This window comes from Diadema antillarum, unplaced genomic scaffold, assembly GCF_040938485.1.
Source record: "Diadema antillarum isolate AM-2024a unplaced genomic scaffold, OU_Dant_1.0 seq00000992_RagTag, whole genome shotgun sequence".
Classification (NCBI taxonomy): domain Eukaryota; kingdom Metazoa; phylum Echinodermata; class Echinoidea; order Diadematoida; family Diadematidae; genus Diadema; species Diadema antillarum.
Window position 1 is genome coordinate 193,589 of NW_027271830.1, and position 19,400 is coordinate 212,988.

At 38.7% G+C, this 19,400-nt stretch overlaps 1 protein-coding gene across 1 annotated transcript in view; it reads left to right on the forward strand.

Annotated features, from left to right (window-relative positions):
- The window catches only part of LOC139742254 (putative pyridoxal-dependent decarboxylase domain-containing protein 2), a 38,148-nt gene extending 19,010 nt beyond the window's left edge, over positions 1 to 19,138 (forward strand). Inside the window, exons 8-22 of the mRNA XM_071652833.1 lie at positions 528 to 576; positions 1,166 to 1,237; positions 1,802 to 1,831; positions 2,110 to 2,235; positions 2,966 to 3,016; positions 3,545 to 3,625; positions 4,290 to 4,454; positions 4,674 to 4,779; positions 5,666 to 5,724; positions 6,426 to 6,538; positions 7,068 to 7,323; positions 8,084 to 8,176; positions 8,622 to 8,724; positions 9,640 to 9,904; positions 15,581 to 19,138. Of these exons, the coding sequence (XP_071508934.1) occupies positions 528 to 576; positions 1,166 to 1,237; positions 1,802 to 1,831; positions 2,110 to 2,235; positions 2,966 to 3,016; positions 3,545 to 3,625; positions 4,290 to 4,454; positions 4,674 to 4,779; positions 5,666 to 5,724; positions 6,426 to 6,538; positions 7,068 to 7,323; positions 8,084 to 8,176; positions 8,622 to 8,724; positions 9,640 to 9,904; positions 15,581 to 15,659 (1,648 nt within the window). The 3' untranslated portion in view covers positions 15,660 to 19,138. The remainder of the gene's footprint in view (positions 1 to 527; positions 577 to 1,165; positions 1,238 to 1,801; positions 1,832 to 2,109; positions 2,236 to 2,965; positions 3,017 to 3,544; positions 3,626 to 4,289; positions 4,455 to 4,673; positions 4,780 to 5,665; positions 5,725 to 6,425; positions 6,539 to 7,067; positions 7,324 to 8,083; positions 8,177 to 8,621; positions 8,725 to 9,639; positions 9,905 to 15,580) is intronic.
- Positions 19,139 to 19,400: the final 262 nt, after the last annotated feature.

Genomic DNA, 19,400 nt, shown 5'->3' on the forward strand with positions numbered 1-19,400 from the left:
TTAGGAGAATCATGCATTATGGCGGAGGCATACCAGTCGCCATAGCGACATTTCTAGTTGTTTTTTGTTTTTGGTTTTGTTTTGTTTTTTTTTGTTTTGTTTTGTTTTGTTTTCTTCTTTTTACATGAGTATGGGAGAAATTGCAACACTTGTGTGCTAGGTGTGACTTTTCTTACACTCCTGCCATGTGATTCTGTGATCTTCCACCGTCATTGTACACTATGTATTCATGCTGTTTCTTTCTTACAAATTTGAACTCTTTGTCACATTTGTGTCTTGCATTTGATTTCAGGGGATGGGGAGAATCTGTCTTGATAAGTATTGAAAAAATAGGAGTCATGAGAGTCCAGTTTTTATGATCAAATTAAGAGATAAAGGAGTCAAGTGGATGCAGGAAAGTGATGAGAACATTTTAAAAAGAAAAATGACCGAAACTGATAATGGGAAACAGAACTTTGTTATCATCTGTGTAAAGCTCTCCCTAATGCATCTTCCATGTCATTCTTTTCATTCTTTCACTTGTACAGCCACAATCTAGCAACGCTAGCACTGAGCACCGTGCCTTCCTCAATTCTGGTGAGTTTAAGTCTGATAGTGTCTAAACACAAAACTGAATCAATGATATCTTTGATTATATTGGTGCAAAAGTCATTCAAAGAAGGCTTGTGGCAATTTGTCTCTAATACTAACAGCTACAAATTGATACCATGAAAGTTTGATGACTGTGTGTGTGTATGCCCATCATTCTTTGTGCCTGGAGTGATCTAGTCGAAACATTTAATCACTGAGTAGATCAAATGATCAGGTATAGTGAATAATGTTTCATTCTCCGTACACTAGAACTGATTAGAACATCAGATGTAGCTAATGTATGCCAAAATGTTATGCCAAAATGGTGTGTATCATGACATGTTTTATATGGCTGCTGGGGAAACAATGAATGCTTCAAAGCAAGCTACCACAAGACTGAGGATTTTTAAGTCCCCTCAGACAAAGTGAGTGACTGTAAAACGAAAATTGATATGAATGGTTTAAAGGCACAGTAGTGAGAAAGGAAAAGAAAGCAGTTAAATGGAGTTGGTTGAAGATGTCAAAGAACAAGTCAAGTCAAGAACAACTCCTTTCTTATGTCTTTTTTTTTCTTTGTCTTTTTCCTTTTCCCTAGGCTGCCAAAAGAGTAAACAGTATGACTATACAGCCAGGAGTCTGGCTGGGTCTTCCAGGGACTCCATCTGTTGTATCCTTTTCAACTCTCCATGTTGACAAGCAGATGTTAAAAAAGGATGAAACATTTATCCAGACTTTCTCTATGGCTGCTATGCATCAGAAGTTTGTGCTTTTATCTCATCTGTATGTTAATGTTTATGTTTTCATGGAGGGACCATGACAGTGTGTGTGATCAAGTGCTTCATCGTGTAAATAAAGCTGAGTGTCATAACAAGTTCCGTTCCAGAATGCTTTCATCAATATGGGTAGTCACAAAGTTTACTTCTAGTCTTTCGCTCATGCTTACATGTGGAGGCATGCTTTTAGTATGCCTGGGCTGTTGTTTGTAAGAAGCCTGCTGACAAATTATTTCATAATTTTGCTTTCATTTTTTAGTTATGTCACTTTGATATTAAAGGAATGTACATCCTGACATTTCTTTTCTTCAACACAGAGATAATTCTTATTGTAGAACTTTACGTGAAGGAACATGCAGACACAACTAGAGACTGACAAAATATGATGTAGGAAGTTCTGTTAACCTCATTCATTTCTATCTGTGTGTGTATTTATCTTGACTCTTCACCAATGCCAGACATTGTACAAAACTGCAGATCCAGCACTAGTAAGTACCAACCTGAAAGTCTCACACTGGGCATTGTAAAAATACTTTGCTCAATATGTTGATTTGTGTGTGTGTGTGTGTGTGTTGTTTTTTTTTTTTGACATCAATCTCTGAAAGTCAAGACAAATTGTGAGTTGTCCAAAACTAGTAGCAATAATGTCAATCTTTACAGCAATTCTTAAAAGATTATTTGATTTGCTCATGAATCACTGGTAGTTGCATAGATAATGTATCATGTACTAGAAATTATTGTATTATCTGTTATCATCTTGTGACAGAGTTTAGCAGCTGGGTTATGTTCCTCCCAGCCCCAGGAGAGGTTGTGTGCCCTGCCCCTCTGGCTTGGCCTGCAGTGCATGGGACACAACGGCATTGTCTCCAAGCTGCAACATGCAGCAGAGCTGGTAAGTCATCCACTTTTGCTGTCTAAGGTCATTCACTAAAGCTGAATGCCCACTGTGCAATTTGTGCCTGTGAATTGGCCCAATCTATGCGATCAAGGCCGATCTGGGTGTGCTCACTATGTGATTCTGTGTGCGACTGTGGCTGACAGAAGACGGAGGGTGCCGAATTTTTTTAACATGTCGAAAACCCAGCAACTGCTACCGACACCACCCGTGCAGATGCAACTTAGCGGCGATCAGGTGCAACTGTTGGATGCCCACTACGTGACTTTTCTATGGATCAGAGGGGATGGGATCGCCCCCAGAGAGAAGTCCAACCCCCCCCCCCCCCCCCCCCTCCCCCGGCCTAGTTAGGGTTAAGCTAAATTTTTACAATTTCTGGCCTGAGCCATCACCAGTTAGCATTAAAATTGCTTTATGAACATATGCAGGCTTGTCTAATCTTGAAGTATCTCAAGATATCTCAAAGGCTTAATTCCACAGATTCTACTACAAAACGAATCAATAGTTGTCAGCATTCTGTAGATTTCAGAAGTCTTCTCTCAGTCTAGAATGTTCTGGAGACTATTTGAAATGGCATAAATATGCTTCTATCTTCTCAGTATCTTGCTCTTCGGTAGGGCATTACATATAGATATCCAGATAATCATATTTCCTGTATTCACCAAGAACCAACTCCATTTATTCTCATGTGTTAAATGCATTGTCCTTGTTCTCTTTGTCCTCACAGAGTCAACAGATGTCACAAAGACTGAATTCATTAGGTGCTATCAACTTAGCTGTAAGTTCTTCTATACTTTGCTACCTACCTGATTGTTATGATTTGAGTTTAGAAGAATCAAGGGATCATCTGATCCTCAGCCTTTTGTTGTTTGCCAAATTAGTATTAGAAGGAACTCGTTACATGAATAATCAAGCTTTGGTAACGAATGAATTACTTTCCATATGCCTTGTGTGATTCTATCTCTTTTAGCAGGTCTCTGCAAAGGAATGATGTACAGGATATTCAATAGGGGTACACATTGTAGATACATTTTTGAAGCCTATGTTTTCCAGTTATAATTAGTGTATGGATGAAACCATGATTACTAGTATTCATGAAGAATTAATGAGGGATCTATTATAAAGTCATTTATAGGCTAACTCAGTTTTGTTCCGTTGTATTTGAAGTGTACATTTCAAAAATAGAAATATAAGACTGGTATAGTTGGGTGCATTGCAAAATTTGTGAATTGTGTCAATATGAATAATAACCAAGGGCTATAAGTTATGTTGTGTTTAAATGGTGCAAAATTTGTCTTTTATTTAGGAGAAGAAATCAAAGCCAAGCAAAGAGATAACATTGGAAGGTTCTCTAACTGAAATCATCAGCAAGGCGATACAAGTCTTTGTAAGTACAATCTGAACAGTGTAATTATTGTCGTGTATGTGAGTGTTGTGACTGTAGTGTACACAGACATTCCATTGCAAGTCCTATGGTGTTATTGTAGTGCTCTTTACAGATGTATGTACATAAGAGTGAGTAGTCAGACAGTATAGTCTGAGTTATATTGTTTGTCTGTTTTTTAGCCTACAGACAATAATGTTTATGTGTATGGTTACATGTATTGGTCATTGAGCAATCTTTGACAAAATAGCTGCATTATCTAATTCCTCCTTTGCTGACTGTGAAATGACAGGTAATGATGTGCTATTCAGGCTAGATATTGTCGCAAAGTCATGCACAGAGTTTCATGCATACACAATGAATACTTCACAACGCTATGCTTCGTCACACCACAAAATTCATCTAAGACTTATGTTTGACAATTTGTATCTTGGGGCTTCATATTCAGTAGAGTTTGTCTTTCATCATATTCATTGAGCTGTATTTCATTGCACAGTGAAGCCAACAGAAGCTTGATTTCCACAACACGGATCATTAAAGAATCTGGATCTGAATATAATACACATAAAAAAAGAAAGGGTACAGTCACCAACAAAGTGTTAATTTTATTTCAATGAGTGAATAGTTGTTATGTTTTATCATTTTTGTTTTCATTGACAATGTACAGTCTCAAGTGGACGTGGTGTCACCAGTGGTAGTTTTTAAGTATGATGATGGCATGGAAGCTCCCGGTAGACCGTACGCTCAGTATGCCGCAGGACAGGAGGAGAAGAGCGAGGGGAAGCAGCCAAATACTCTGCCCAAGCCAACGCTGGATGCATTCAATGAATGGGTAAGCTGCTGTAGGAGTGACAAGATTTCCACATTAGGGGCTGCCGAACCTTGCAGGGTACTTAAAAAAAATCAAATCAGAAAATATCAAATCTTTTTCAAACAAGTGCTGTTTCCTATAATGTCCTATATCCTGGCCATCCCTGTGCAGTGCATAAATGAGAATGCAGATTCTCTGTTTTTTTAATGGAATTTCCTCATGTTGTTTTCCCTTTTGAAGCTTGGTCAAGAACTGGCCTACCTGGAGACAAAGATTGGTCTGGACGTTGTGGAAGGTGACCAAGAAGGTGTCTGCCTGAGATTCAGTCCCCTTACAAGTGCTCCATGTAAGTAATTTGATGGCAGATTAAATGGAGTGGGACACAAAGTCCACATGTGTCAAATAAACATTTCAGCAAAACGTGGCATTTGGGAATTTTTGTTCTTCAATAATGTATGCCAGACATAGGGTGCGTTCGAGCGCTCTAAAGCGAACCAAAGCGAACTGAACTAAAGCGTACCGTACCGTACCATGCCAATTTTGGAGCGTTTGAGCGCTCTGTGGAGAAAGCGTACTCACAAGTTATTTTTAGAAAGGTCACGCTTGTTTGTAGCAAGAATGTCATTCACCCCTGGCGCTTGAACTACTTACAGCTGTCCAGAACAAAGAGAATGATGTTTTTGCATTGTGACGTATGCGCATGATACGCGCATGCTTTACAACAAACTTTTGGTACGCTTTGGTACGCTTTTGGAGCACACGGGGAAGTGGTCCACTTTTGGCTCAGTACGGTACGGTACACTTTAGGAGCGTTCGAACGCTCCTCTGGCGCAGGTACGGTACGGTACAGTTCGCTCTAGTTGAGCGCTCAAACGCACCCATAGTCTAAAGATTTAAAAAGTAACAACAGATTAGGCCCCTATGTAAATTTGAGTGTATGATCATTTACATGCTTTGGTAAGAAAGCAATCATTACAGTCTTGGTGAAATCAGTGTAGCTGAGTGTTTTTGACATGAACAGTTTTATACTATCATTTACATGAGAGGAGAAAAAGAAAGAATACACATGTGTACCAGAATTTTATGATTATTATTTATGAGTGCATGGCATCTGAAAGTCAAGTAGAACTTACTTTCTTGTTACTAATGCGCATTGAAGAGGCAAACTCTGTAATGTAGTGTGTTATTCTAATCTCATTACCCATCTCTCCTGTCTGCTTGTGTGTTTTCAGATCGAGGAACCAAGGCAGAAAACATTGACAGCTTCATGGAAACCATGAAGACTCTCATTGTGAGTATGATTATGTAATCTCATCATAATCATCTTGACGACATTTACTATGAAGGTCACAATTATCTTTACTTTAAATTATTACTACAGTGTTACCCCTTTAAGCATGTAGATAAATATGTATGAACCTTCTTTCCCTGTACCCTCCCCCTCCTTTTGTTTCTGAATATATTTCTGCATTTTCAGGATTTCAAAATTTCCTTTTGATCTATGTCCAATATATAGCATTTACAAAAACTGTTAAGATTAATCCTTTTGGCGGGGAGTCGGGTTTTTATGTAATAATGGCTGCTTGGCATTCGTTCATGTTATAGACAATGGATTAGAAGTACAGTTGACATGATGCAATGTTCAATATGATCAAAGTGTATTCAGACTTTGCAAAATACTGTTTCGCTGCCTGTGGGAATTGTCATGCACAGTGTTGGATCTATGCTCATCATACGACCAATGAAGGTAGTAGTACATTAATCAGTAAAAGTTGTAGGTTGAATTGACTTATGGCTGAAACAATGTGAAGTTTAGCATAAATACAGAGAGAAACCCAAATTGTGCTTTGTTGACAGATCCAATAGCTTTCCTTTTCTTAACAAATTTGTATTTCTTTAATGTGTATAGAATAGAGTTTACCAAATTGTGATTAAGTAATTTCCAGAGTAGGGTGATATAATTTTGCTGGCTTGTATGTTTCCATCTCTTAGGCAAAGCTGAACCTGACAATAGAGCAGCGAAGACCATTCCTGGAGCTGGCTGCTGGAAAGGAGAACTTGAGTGTGGTGGACAGTGAGAGACACGCAGGACTTGGCATTGTGCAGTAAGCTAGCAGATATGAGTTCTCAGGAATAGTGCTGTATGCTTTTAGAATCCAGAGGTTTGGTGGAGGACAACATGTATGTGTGACTGTGGCAACAGAAGACATGATGCCTACTGTTTATATGGACATATATGTCGTTATTATATACTTTTTTTTTTGGGGGGGGGGGGGGGAACATGTAAATAATGTAAACTGGTCCAGGACTGATTATTTGGTATCCCATAAAGACAAATACACTCATTCTATTCAAAAGTGAATGTCAATGCCGTTATTGTGTGATAAGTTTGATTCAAAGCCAAAAATCAACATGTTTACACTGTAGATAGACAAATATGTTCAGCCCACATGCATGGAAAAAAAAGTGTAATGAACATTTAAAGGTAACCAGAGACAAAATACAAAGATAACCATTAAAAGGATCCCTCTGTTTGTTAGTACCAAACCAAAAGACCAAAGCCTGAATTAATATACAGACATATGATAATTCCTTCAAGTTTTTTGCCCCTGTCTCTACTCCTTCCCTGAACAGATTTATTCCTGATTACCTGGCCAACCAAGACCCAGAGGCTGAGCAGACCAAGCGGGAGATCAGCAAGCTCAACACAGAGCTGGTCCAGCGGCTGCAGGCAGGAGCAGATCCCGCCCAGAGGGGGCTATACCAGGAGGCTGTCACATCAGAGGAGACGGTTGCCGTGGCGGTGGGCGTGGTCGACGGTGATGCCAACCTGGAAGAAATCCTTGATGCGATCTGCGACATTGGCCGAGAGCTGGAGGACTCCTCGCAGGTTTGTTTGCTAATGCATACAGTAGATTTTAAGATATTTGTGATCTCTAAGAATGGTGTAGACTTGTTCTGAAACAATTACACTATGAGGGGTGGGACTCCATTTCCCAAGTAAAAAAAAAAAAAAATTGTCTATAAATTGCTGTTATCTGCTGTCTGTTGGTGGGAATAGTTAGGTGTAGACTCAGCTAAAATGAAAGGGGAAGAAGTTTGCCGATAAGAATTTACATAATCATTGAATTTGCCTTAGTTGAATAAGTCATTTCTGCATCTCCGAAAATTGCAACTTTGTAGTTCAATGTGGTGGTATTGTGTGAATCAAATGCAGTGATACGCAAAAGTTATCCTTAGTTGACGGGAGTGGCTGTTGACACCACCTGTGACTGATTCATCTCATATCAAAGACAACCATGTTTGGTGTTGAAAAAAGAGTTAAAATTGTGACTAATTGTGACCGATGACAACCACTTACAAAACAGCTTGGCCATAGCCGATCACATTTATTTCTTCTATATTTTAATCCCCTGTAGATGAACATTGGAAAGCTCATTGGTTGATAATGTTTTACAAGCTGCTTGTATGAGTCACATGTTTCCCTTTTGTAATGGCACGCTTAATCTCATGAGATATGGGTTGTTGTTTGTTTGTTTTTCGTATATTTGTTCGCCAGATTGATGTTAACAGATGCTATGAAGTACCATTGTCATTGGTATTTATCTCCATAGCAATTTGTTGTTTGTCTTGCCATGTTGCTGTTACAGTTCCTTGAGACGATGTCTGAGCTGGTATTGAAGGGAATCCAGGAGGCAGAGAAAGCTCTAGAGAAAGAAAATGAGAACAAGCTTATGGAAGAGGTGAGACATATGCTTCCACAGTGGCACAAGCTAAACTTTTATTTGTACAAGATCCTCGGCAATTGTCATTTCAAATCTCATCTGTACCCTAAAATGAACATAGTTTACTTTCACACACCAAACAGAAAATTCAATGTTGTGTTAGATAGATGATGAGCATGCCTCAAATGTCTTCTTTTTTTTTCAATGTACTGCCGATTATCTGAATACTCGAGCCATTTTGAGAAACAATATGAAGTGATACACTGCGATCAAATGTTTGAATTTGTTTGTTACACGTCTAATGTTATGTTGCAATCAGCCTAGTTATGTTCAAGACCCCACCCCCACAAAGTTATGTAACTGGAGGTCTCTTTGACATTGATTTCAGTTCAGCTTGTCAATAAAGAAAGGATCTAACTATCTCCCTCCCAGTAACCAAACTTTGTCTCACTTTGTCCACCAGGGTGTGTTGCGCCAGGTGCCCCTGGTTGGCTCTTTCCTCAATTGGTGGTCCCCACCCCCTAAGGAGGCTGTCGTCAAGGGGAGGACTCTGAACCTGACATCTGGTAAGTAAAATCTCAGGCACTTCTTTGTGACTCTGGGATGTTTGCTCTTGATGTTGATATTCAATTGGCCTTTCAATCTTAGAAACTTCCTTTCTTTTCCCCTCAAAGATTTTTATGCAGACAATACTGCTGAAACCTGTCATACATATTAATATCACTCCTGATTGTCTTGAATATGCAAATTTGGAAAAAGAGCAAAAAGCATGACAAGCAGTTATAGGAGAACTGAGGGAAGAAATTAATCAACACTTTTTTGATTGTTCAGATATAGGCTACTCTGTTGTGATATATATCCAGTTCGGAAAATACATCTGTTCACAGTATGCCCCGGACTGATTGACTTGCCCTAAAGATTTCATAGTGAGGTAGAAGAGAAAGAATGGATGTACAAGAGAATCATACTTTTGAAGTTTCTTTCTCTCCTTTTTTTTTTTTTTTTTTTTTTTTTTTTTTTTTTTTTTTTGGGGGGGGGGGGGGTCATTTCAGGGAGTATGTGTTGTATCAATTGAACTCCCCTCTTGTGTCACTGAGAAACATATGGATATTTGTTACTCCTGGCTCGTAAACTTCCAAGATATTATGATGGCATTGCAACGGACAATAGTTGACAGAATCAGTTATGATTCATTTGGGAAATACTTACTGACTTTCTTGAGAGCAAATCTGAAGAATATCTCTAACATCATGGGCTTTTCTTTTGACATTAGAGGACCCCCCCCCCCCCCCCAAAAAAAAAAAAAAAAAAAGAGGGAAAAATAGATAGAAATAAAGTGAAAAGACTCACAAGTCATGCATAATGCTTCAACAAATATACCATCAATTTTACCCTCCAGTGCCATTGTAATAATCATGCAATAAGTCGAGAGTGCCTTGTGGAAATGACATGCTGTTATATGATTTGCTCTGGCCAATCAGGAGCCATTGAGAGCACGGAGAAGACATACGAGCTTCACATGCAGGTGCAAGAAGACTCCACCTCTCCAATTAAGAGACGCCCCACCCCCAAACAACCCAGCCCGCCACCTTCGGCTGAGAAGCCCATCCAGAAGCGCGACCTAGAGGGCGGTCCTCAACCCACAGAGTCTCCAGCGGATGGGGCCCAGGGGACGCCTGAGAAGGTGGAGAGTGCTTCAAATAGCAATGCGAGTGAGGGCGCCAGCAGTGATGGAAATGCAACCAGGTAGGACAGGGGAATGAAAAATGGGGGGGGGGGTGGAGGGGTGAGAAGTTCAAGTTTTTACAGGTATTCGCAAAGACATGCCTTTTATCTCATCAATATACGGTACACGTCACTGAACTTTTTTTTTTTAAAACTTAGTGTATTTCTTTTTTATGTCAATGTAAAACAAGACCAAAAAAGTGCTTTATCAGGATTGTAGTTTTGGATTTAGTTTGCCATGCATATCTGATTTTCATATTGTTCCTTGATGTCCTGTACACAATGAATGATGTTGGCAGAATACAGTAACTACATGTATAATACAGTGTCGAAGGCATTGTCATTGTGACATATATGGAGCAGTCTTTAAAAAAAAAGAACACACACTAGAATTAAGCTAAAGGTCTTTCCCCTATTCTGAGTAATTCTTGAGGGAAACAATAGCCAAGGAGGTAGTCTGTAAACACTCTAGTAGCTTATGCACACCCTTCTAGTCTTATGTACAGGACAGTACACCCAAACTTGCTCTTGTTCATTTGACAATGGCATCTTCTGTTGAAATTGGTGGCGATATGAAGGTTTGGGAAAGACACACCATGGCTGTGTAGGTTCACGGCGGGAGATTGCCAGCAGAGTACTTCTGATGAATGTTCGTAGGTTTATTGGACCTACAGCCAGTATATCACAAAGTTAGCAAAGACATGGTGATGTGAGAATGCTTCTGTCCCTTCCCCCATAGACTTCAGAATGGACCCAAAGTGACACGGGTAGCGGTGCCCGCCCAGACCAAGGCGTTTGGCAGGGTCAATCCTGACCATTCCTTCCTTGTGTCTTCCATGGGTGGTGTGGCTGATAACGACTATGACAGCGACGATAGTGTCTTCACCAATTGAAGGGAATGGAAAGATTTTTGTAAACATTCCCCCGCGAATGAGAAATGAGGTAAACCTATGTGAATCCGTGTCAGTCTTGCACCAGGAAGCTGATCCCCCAACCTCTTTTTACAGAGAATTCCCATTAGTGAACCCCTGTGTGTGCTTCAAAAGATGGCTCTTTGTTCTGGCTTCAGTTGTACTGCACTTTTGCGTTACTGTTCTACTCTGAAGGCTTTGCTATGATCATTTTGTTTTACTTCTGTATTTTCTTTCAATGCCAGTGTTGTTTTGCTGTGCTTGACATTTGTGTTGGTTTACTATTGATAATATAAAGTTTGCTTACTGACCCATTCATTTTCTTGTGTGTCTCAGAATGATCCTTCACATATTGTTGTTAATTTGGTTTCTTTGTTTGTTTGCTGTCGTTTTAAATATCATTTGAGTGAACTGAGGCCTTCAGTCCTTGACGCAAAAGGCTACAAAAAAATGAAAATGACTAAATTAAAAAAAAAATTATGGTACTGAGGAGTAGTGAGTCTGTTTTTAACACCACCTTTCTACAGTTTTGTTTGGCTTCTGTTTTTGTATTTCATTTCATGTAGTTTTGTTATTTATTTGCATGTTTTTTGTATGTTTGCTTTTGGTTGTTCACTCTAATGGTGGAGAAGTTTCCAGCTGCAGTGACGACGTCTTAGAGGGAGTTTCATGGAGAGCATGTCTTGTGTTTGACAGTGCAAATTTCTTTGTGACACTTGCGACTCACTCAGAGTTCAGTGATGCCTTGGTGACCTGCTGACCCCAGAGTGTGATAACACCATTCAGATGAATGATCTCTCTGTGGCACTCAGTTTGAGTTTAGATAATGTTGCCAATGAGTGCATTATGCTGACATGGTATGTGTCTACTCAAAGTGTGTGTACAGCATACGAAAGACAGCTGGTGTAGAAAGTCACCATGAAAGACTGAAAACGAGAACATTGGAAGAGAGCCGTCTTGATTTTGAGGTGACCCTTACTTCAGGGTATTTCACCCATGAGTAAATTGTAATTTTACATATGCAGTGAATATATGCTTGCTGCAATTGATATGTTAGGATGTTGCAAATGGTAGCCTGGTTGTTTCCCCTCTGTCCTGTCCAGACTTATCTCCCCTTTTGCATTCTTGTCGATCGGCACCTTGTCTGGATCACTTTCTTCCGCAGTTGGCACTGATGTCTGGGAACTAATCATCAATAGATAGAGAGTTACTTATTCCCTGTTGTGTTACCGTGGCCTTCCTGTTGGACTGAGGCACATTGTTCCACCCAAGTAGGCGTAACAATGTGCCTCAGTAATCTTACTATTAGGTCAAGTTGAGGAATCATGTGAATGCTGATGAAATAGCCCCGAAAGTTACAGCTAGTATGAGTGCCTAGGTACATGGTGGGCATAGCTTGATTGTTACATTATTGAATGAATGCAGAGGCCGTAGAGTTTTACAAGTTTGCCGTAGGGTTGGAAGTCAAATTGGAAATCAAAACTGTTTCAAGGGCTACAAAACTTGCAATTTCCTTTTCCTTAGAGCTCGTGTTGAAATCATACTCCTATAAGGATCCAAGACATGGACATTGAAAGACACCCTACAGGACTGGCTTGATGTCTTGTACACCCAGCTTTAACGAGAGTTCAAAATATTGGTTGGAGAGAGCACAGAATGGAAAAAGGAGAAATATGGAAATATTCTACCCATTTCTTCTATCACAGAGACTCCAACTCTCCCGTTTTCGATGGGAGATCTCTCGCCGAAAGCCCATTTTTGCAGAATCTCCCGTTCTCCCGCTTGAGATTTGATTTCTCCCACCCTGGCTCTGTGTCTCCCAGTGGAAAGGATTTCTTACTTATTGCTATCGTATGTCGAAAAAAAAAAGAAGCCTTAGATAGCACCAGAGAACATCTAGAACCCTAGGAACTTCGCACTTCGCACACATCAACTTGAGGTCTCCCGTTTGCTAGGGGTTTCGGGTGGGAGAATCTCCAGATCAGAAGGTGCTTGGGGTTGGAGTCTCTGCTAAATGGCTGGTCGCAGAACATGATTTGTGGTCATTGTTTCTGTGCCAAGGAACAAATCATATCTGATGTAATTTCCTTGAGACTATACCCTGCCCATACAGACGAAGAAGACCTCTGAACTACATTGATTGCATTGCACAAGATATTGGGTATGACATAGCCAAGAATTGTTGCAGACACTAATGATGGACAAATGATGAACTATCCCAGGATAGTTCCAAGAAGCTGCTGAGAGGGATTATCACTTCAAGTTTCAATGTTCAAAGCATGGCATTGTGTACTCGGATCACGGTTATGTCCATCGAGTACTAGTGGGAAACAGTAGAGGATATTATTCTCTTGAATCAAGTTTGGTCACAGCTTGTTTCAATTCCTTTCAGAAGGCTGATCCCTATCCTAACATAAGTTTTGAACAAGATTTTTTACTGCATGAAGGTGATAAGATTGAGTAAATGCTGGATGACTACTTGATGTTGATATGAATGAGAAAAAAAAAGTGTCAAATTGCATCTTTAAGCTCATGGGACATGCTATCCAAAGATGTGAGACAACAAAAACCAAACTTTGCTAATGGGAAATGATTGGGGCCTGGTATTAAGACTAAGATGTTTCCATCTATCCCACACAATGAGGCATCAATCAAGGCAGTGACAGCTGCATTGCATGTTCTATCATTCATGAGTGTTAGTACAGGCAGTGTAACAGTCATGTCAGTACATATGATCTCCCAGGAATGTTGATGAAGGTCAAGAATTAGTCTCCTCCCACCAGCATCAGTATTGAAGATGGAAGTTTCTCGCGATTTGTAGTACTCTTCTGTGTGGTAAGCCCTCCTGTTGTCTGTTTGTGTCCTAGAGATGACTTTGTGTATCTGGATAGTCTGTGTCAACATAGATCCTTGACTGCTATCATGTTTTAGTCATAGGAAAGCAAAGTACTCCTGTGATTTCTCATTCATTTTCCTTGTATGGGTAGAGCAGCTTCTGTTTTCAAAATGCTTTGTCTAGTTCAAGTTCAAGTTCAAATTTATTTCATATTTCCATTTTCTCAATGATGAGATTACAAAATTATTGACAACAAAACAAGAATACAAAATATATATACAATCATGTCTTTTGATTGTAGAAGAAAAAGAAAAAGAAAATATACTTGACACAAATGTACATGGTCATATCGTGTGAAAATGTCACTAGTAAGTATAAGAAATATGATGGGGCCTACATAGAAGCTTTAAAGCTTGTAAAACTGTAGGTTCCCGAGTTCATAGGCATATAATTTTACATGGAGAACGGATATGTTTGTCTTGACCAACTAAAATTACACCAGTACAAAAAATTGATGAGTAATAAACTATATTGTCTATATCTATTGTCTATAGCTGGAAGCCCTGTTTCTGCAAGCTGTGCCGATTTCCACCCAGTTTCAACTGAAAATACACACTTGTGTCAGAATGTTGTAGACATGATTTCAATCCTAACTATCCATCACTTAAGCAGTGGAAAATGGAAAAATTTAACTTCCCCTTTCTGTGTGTGGAATGTATAAGTTTCTTGTCATTTTAGAAATGCTGGAATACCATTAGAGAAATAGTTCTGTCCTTGGGTTTAAGATTGTGCTTTGTCCACCACATGTTAGCCATTTAATTAGATAAGATTAGCATCTGTCTTTTCAGAATCCCTTGCAGATGTTTGCTTGTGTTTTGTTTTCTAGATGAAATTGAGAATATCTACTAGTAAAGAGATTCTGCTATGAATCTGTTGCTGTCAATCAATGTAGCAGGATATTAATGAGAGTACATACTGTGATTGCACAGATCCTTGTTGTTTGCAGTTATGCACTGTGTGTGACTTGCTGATGCAAATTAAAATTGTTTGTGATGTCTTGAGAGAAGATGATCTGTGTGATCCCACCTTTAATTGTAATTCCTGCAGAGATGATGTTGTATGACAAAGCTTCTGTGGGAACTTTGCATGATAGAAAAACAAGGTCCCTTTATGTCTAACTTGCTACAATATGTTTGCTATAATAAGTATTAAAATGAATTAGAAATAAAGTGTGAGCAGCTTGGAGACTATGCCTTTATCAACCAAGCTATTGAGATATTGAAAATACACTCCTGACCAAATGTTTGGAATTGACCTCAGCCCTTCACGTATACTTTGTTGCGCTAAGATAATGTACTGATGAAAGAAGATTGATATGGCAGAGTTCATTTTGTAAGATAACATGATTTCAACAAAAGCTTTCAGTCTTTACACCTTTGAAAACGTTGAGACCTAATTAGTGTTAGCATTATCCAGTGTCTATTCGTCAACATTATTCCCTTTCTCTCCCCATGAGATGAGCAATGCAGATGATCATAGAATAGACGACGATTTGGAAATCACACATGAATACCTTTACTTTGGCCATCTCGGTCCAAAGCAATGAAAGAATTGTCAATCTGTTTTTTATGGGGGAATGAGGGAATTTGTATGACTTGTATAACCACTTCAAATCTGGTATTTGAATATTTCTAATGAATGCATTGCCCATTAATGAAACCTTTTCTTCTGTAGACAAACTCGTGGTGAATGACTTCTCTCACAGATGAGCTTATTGCATTAAGATATTTCGCTTGATCTCATGGGACTTTGTATTGGAGCCATTGTTAAAGCACTGTGCTGGTCTTCAAAGGGTGTAGGGGTCAAATCCAATAATGACCATGACTCGGGAGGGACTAAAAATGCTTTATCTCTTTTTTCCCCCTCTTTGTTTCCCCCCTATTTTCGCAGTGGAAGCAGCTTCCAGGAAGTGAACCCCAGTGATGTCAAGGACCTTTCCACCGAGCTGGAAGGGGAGGACATGAAGTGATCAACAGAAAGTCAAACAGATGTGGGAGCCAGGAAGTTGTAACATGCATTGTCACTGATCTTAGTACACTTCAACGGCTTCCATGTGTTGAGTAAGAAGACAAAACAAAACAAACCCACAAATAAGATTCAAGCATTTTCTGTAGACATCTTTCTATTGTCTTTGCAGCCATGCATGAGATGGCATTCATATGATACTTTTTCATTCTTGTTCATTTTCTGTAATACAACATATATTGTTTTGAACAGACTTGGTTTCTTTTCACTTTTGGCCTGATGAGACTTTGTGCTGATACCAGGATGGGGAATTCCTTTATTTAGAAACAAATCTTTGTTTCCAGTAACCTAACTTCATTTGGAAAGAAAACTTAAACATGTTCTCCTCCTTTTCATGTATAAATAAACTAACTGAACATGGGATATAGTAATGAAATAAAAGGAGGAAAAGAAGTTAGGGATAAGCCCGTAATCTATGAATTATGGTGGGGGACTTGAAAGGGCAATACATTCATTGTAAGTTGAGACTTAGGGCTTGCATGTTTGACTAATTGCAGTATTATAGTCATGATTATAATGTAACAGACAGTTGAATCAGTGCTTTAATCATGCGGTGAAGCTTGAAATGGAGCTGAAAAATATTGTAGACATTCAAAGCTAAGGTGCAGAATTGCAAAAACTGGTGGTTTCTTTTTTGTCATTCATAGGAAAACCTGAAGGCAGTTTGGTGAAAAATATGACATTGCTTATTTCCTCTGCTGACAAACTTGAGTGAGGATTGTGTGTGTTTGCTCTGAGGAGCTGCTCCCTTCTCTGTCCCTGGTTGCTATGGAAACCCCTCAAAGGATACCTTCTCCCACTGTAGGATATCTTCTCCCACTGTAAGATCAATGTATTTTTTTTTTGAAAGAAAAGTGGAATATCTGATGACATGAACAACACTACTTAGTTCTTTTATTATTATTCTTTTTAGTACAGTTGATGGTTTCCCTTTATCAACATAGGCTTATTTGCATTACTGTATACGCTGTTATTTTCGCGTACGATATTTTCACGAGTGAGGAGGTCACGGACATTTTCACAAGATGTTGTTTTCGCGAATTGACACAGAGGCCTTCATAAGCGCACTACATACTAACTGAATTAGTGTATGGTGACATTTTCACATGTTGTTAAATTCGCAGTCCACCTGTGATTCGCGAAATTCACGAAAATTAAACCCTCACGAAAATAACAGCTTATACAGTATGTCATGACTTTCCAGTATGATTTCTGTCATGCAGCATTCATGCTCCTTTTCAGAAAGTTGTGATGAATTTTGACATCAAGTTTTCATGTAACGTATCATGACCAGCTGCATTAAGGATGTCTTGAGAAAGAGAGAAAAGTGTATGAACCCATCATTTCCAAGATTTTATAGTTCCTCTCAGGAATATTGCTTGGCACGCCCAGTTTTTGTGAGGGATGGGTTGAAAAGAATGGAATTACAGGACACCCTGCAGCTTTGCAGAAAAAGTGGTTGCTCTTGTAGCAAAAATACTCTCCTGGCTCAATCTTGAATTAGGTCATGATACATAGCAAGAAATATTTGTACAAATGTATTATTAGAAGAAATACAGATATTAAAAATTCCATACACTTTACTCCTTTTTTGTTTTTTAAGTTATTTTCATACTTGTCATACTCCTTTGTTTGTATGTACATACTTTTCTCAAGCAAGCTTTTGAAGCTGTAGTGAAGATGATCTATTAGATTTGTCATATTGATTTCAACTATTTTTCATGTTCAGTAAATAAATTTTTCATGTTCAGTTCCACTTCACACATTCCGTCTTTATTCAGAAAGAGCATTGTTTGTACACTATCTTCTGCCTGGACCTTTTGTTTTGATCTCCTGATGTAGTTTCTAGTCAGTAGTGACTATCATCCATCTTGTTGTATATGATTGGTCACATGATTTTAATCACATGACTAAATGACATTATTTACATTACGTTTTGTATAAAAACACCTGGCTGCATTGTTAAGCTTTGGGTTTCAGTTATGCTTACTCGGTCTGTAGTTGAAAACAGGTGATATCACTGAAGATCCTGTTGACATAAGAGATGATAAAGTAATGATGAAATGAATTCTTTAACTGTTTTGTTTGCAAGAGGACTGTATTCCCACTATATTTTATTACTATATTTTATTAAAATCGAGTCATGATGCTATTAAAAATGTGTATCTGATTTAGGGTGAGTTTGTATGTTTTTCTATCATTCTCACCAGTGTACATGAACACTTTGGGAAAACTTATTCCCTTTATGTGTTCCCTGGTTAAGGGGACCAACCCATTAATAAATGAAAGGAATGATGTCAATTACCACTTTCACAGAATTTCCATACAATGTACAAATGGCCCATAATCTTAACTGCTATCTGTATGAAATATGACATTATGTGACCGAGTGCAGTTTCAAGAGGTTTCATGCCTTGGCAAAATTTAATGACTGTCAAATGGGTCAATTACTTTAAAATACAGCTACTTGGTGACAAATTCTTCCCCACCTGAAATGTTGTCTTAATTAGGACGATTTTTGATAATCAATGTCACCCAGAATACTCGTAAGAGCATCTTCCATTTCTAGAGGGTTTAAAGTGCTATTTAAATAAACTATATTCCCTATGATGTATAGGCAATTTATGTCACAAATCTGTGCTTGAAATGTCAAAAGCTGATGATATGTAGGGCTTGACTGCAGCCTTAAAAACAAAAAGCTAATATTCCATCCTTATCACTCGTATTTGATCGTTTTCTTTTTTTTATGAGTTCTTTGCAATAAATACTTTTCTTAGAATGTGTTTCATAACTTTTGTCAATCTGAAGACTTTTAAACACACAGCCATACTATTAATACAGTATAGAAATTTAGAATTTGTTCATTGACAGAATAGTTTTTGAAAGATTTACACACTGGTCTTTGTAAAGGTGCGATACCTCACAATTTGTCCGGCCTGCATTAAGGGATGTATTATTGGAGGTTTACACCATGGTAGTATTAGAACAGTAACAGTTCTCATGACTTAGATTGTGCAGGAACATGGATTAAGAAGCATCTTGATATTAACAGTTCATTTCATCAGTCTAGAAGATTGATTTTGGCATCGCTGATATGATGAAATTTTATCTGAAGAGTTGTTTCACTCTCCGATTGGAATTTCTGATAGGGGCAGCACAGTGTACTGGAAAAAGATGCAAGTATTTGATTGCCAATGAAAGATTTGTACAATGACATGTTAGTGATTTGTGACAAGATGCCACGTTCTGTGATGGCGTGCACAGTTTGCGAGCAATATGTTTCATTTTGCTTTGGAACACATTTCTTCTTGTGTATTCAGATTCATAGATGTTTCTTGCAACACATTTCATGTGTAGATCAATAATTATTTATATTTTGTAACATTCTCTGTCTGCATACAAAATTTAAGAATGAGATTTACTTATGGGATCATTAATAAATAATTGTCTATCTACTTGTAACTCAACAGTCTTGACAATTAATTAGTATGTGTGGTTGTGATAGTGTGTGCACTTTATTATACCCCCGCCAAACGAATATACCCCCGCCAAATGAAGTTTGAAGGGGGTATATAGGAATCAGCGGACGGTCGGGCGGTCGGGCGGTCGGGCGGTCAGGCGGTCGGTCCGTTGCAAATCTTGCGTCGCGAACTACTTCCTCAGTTTTCAACCGATTCCCATAAAA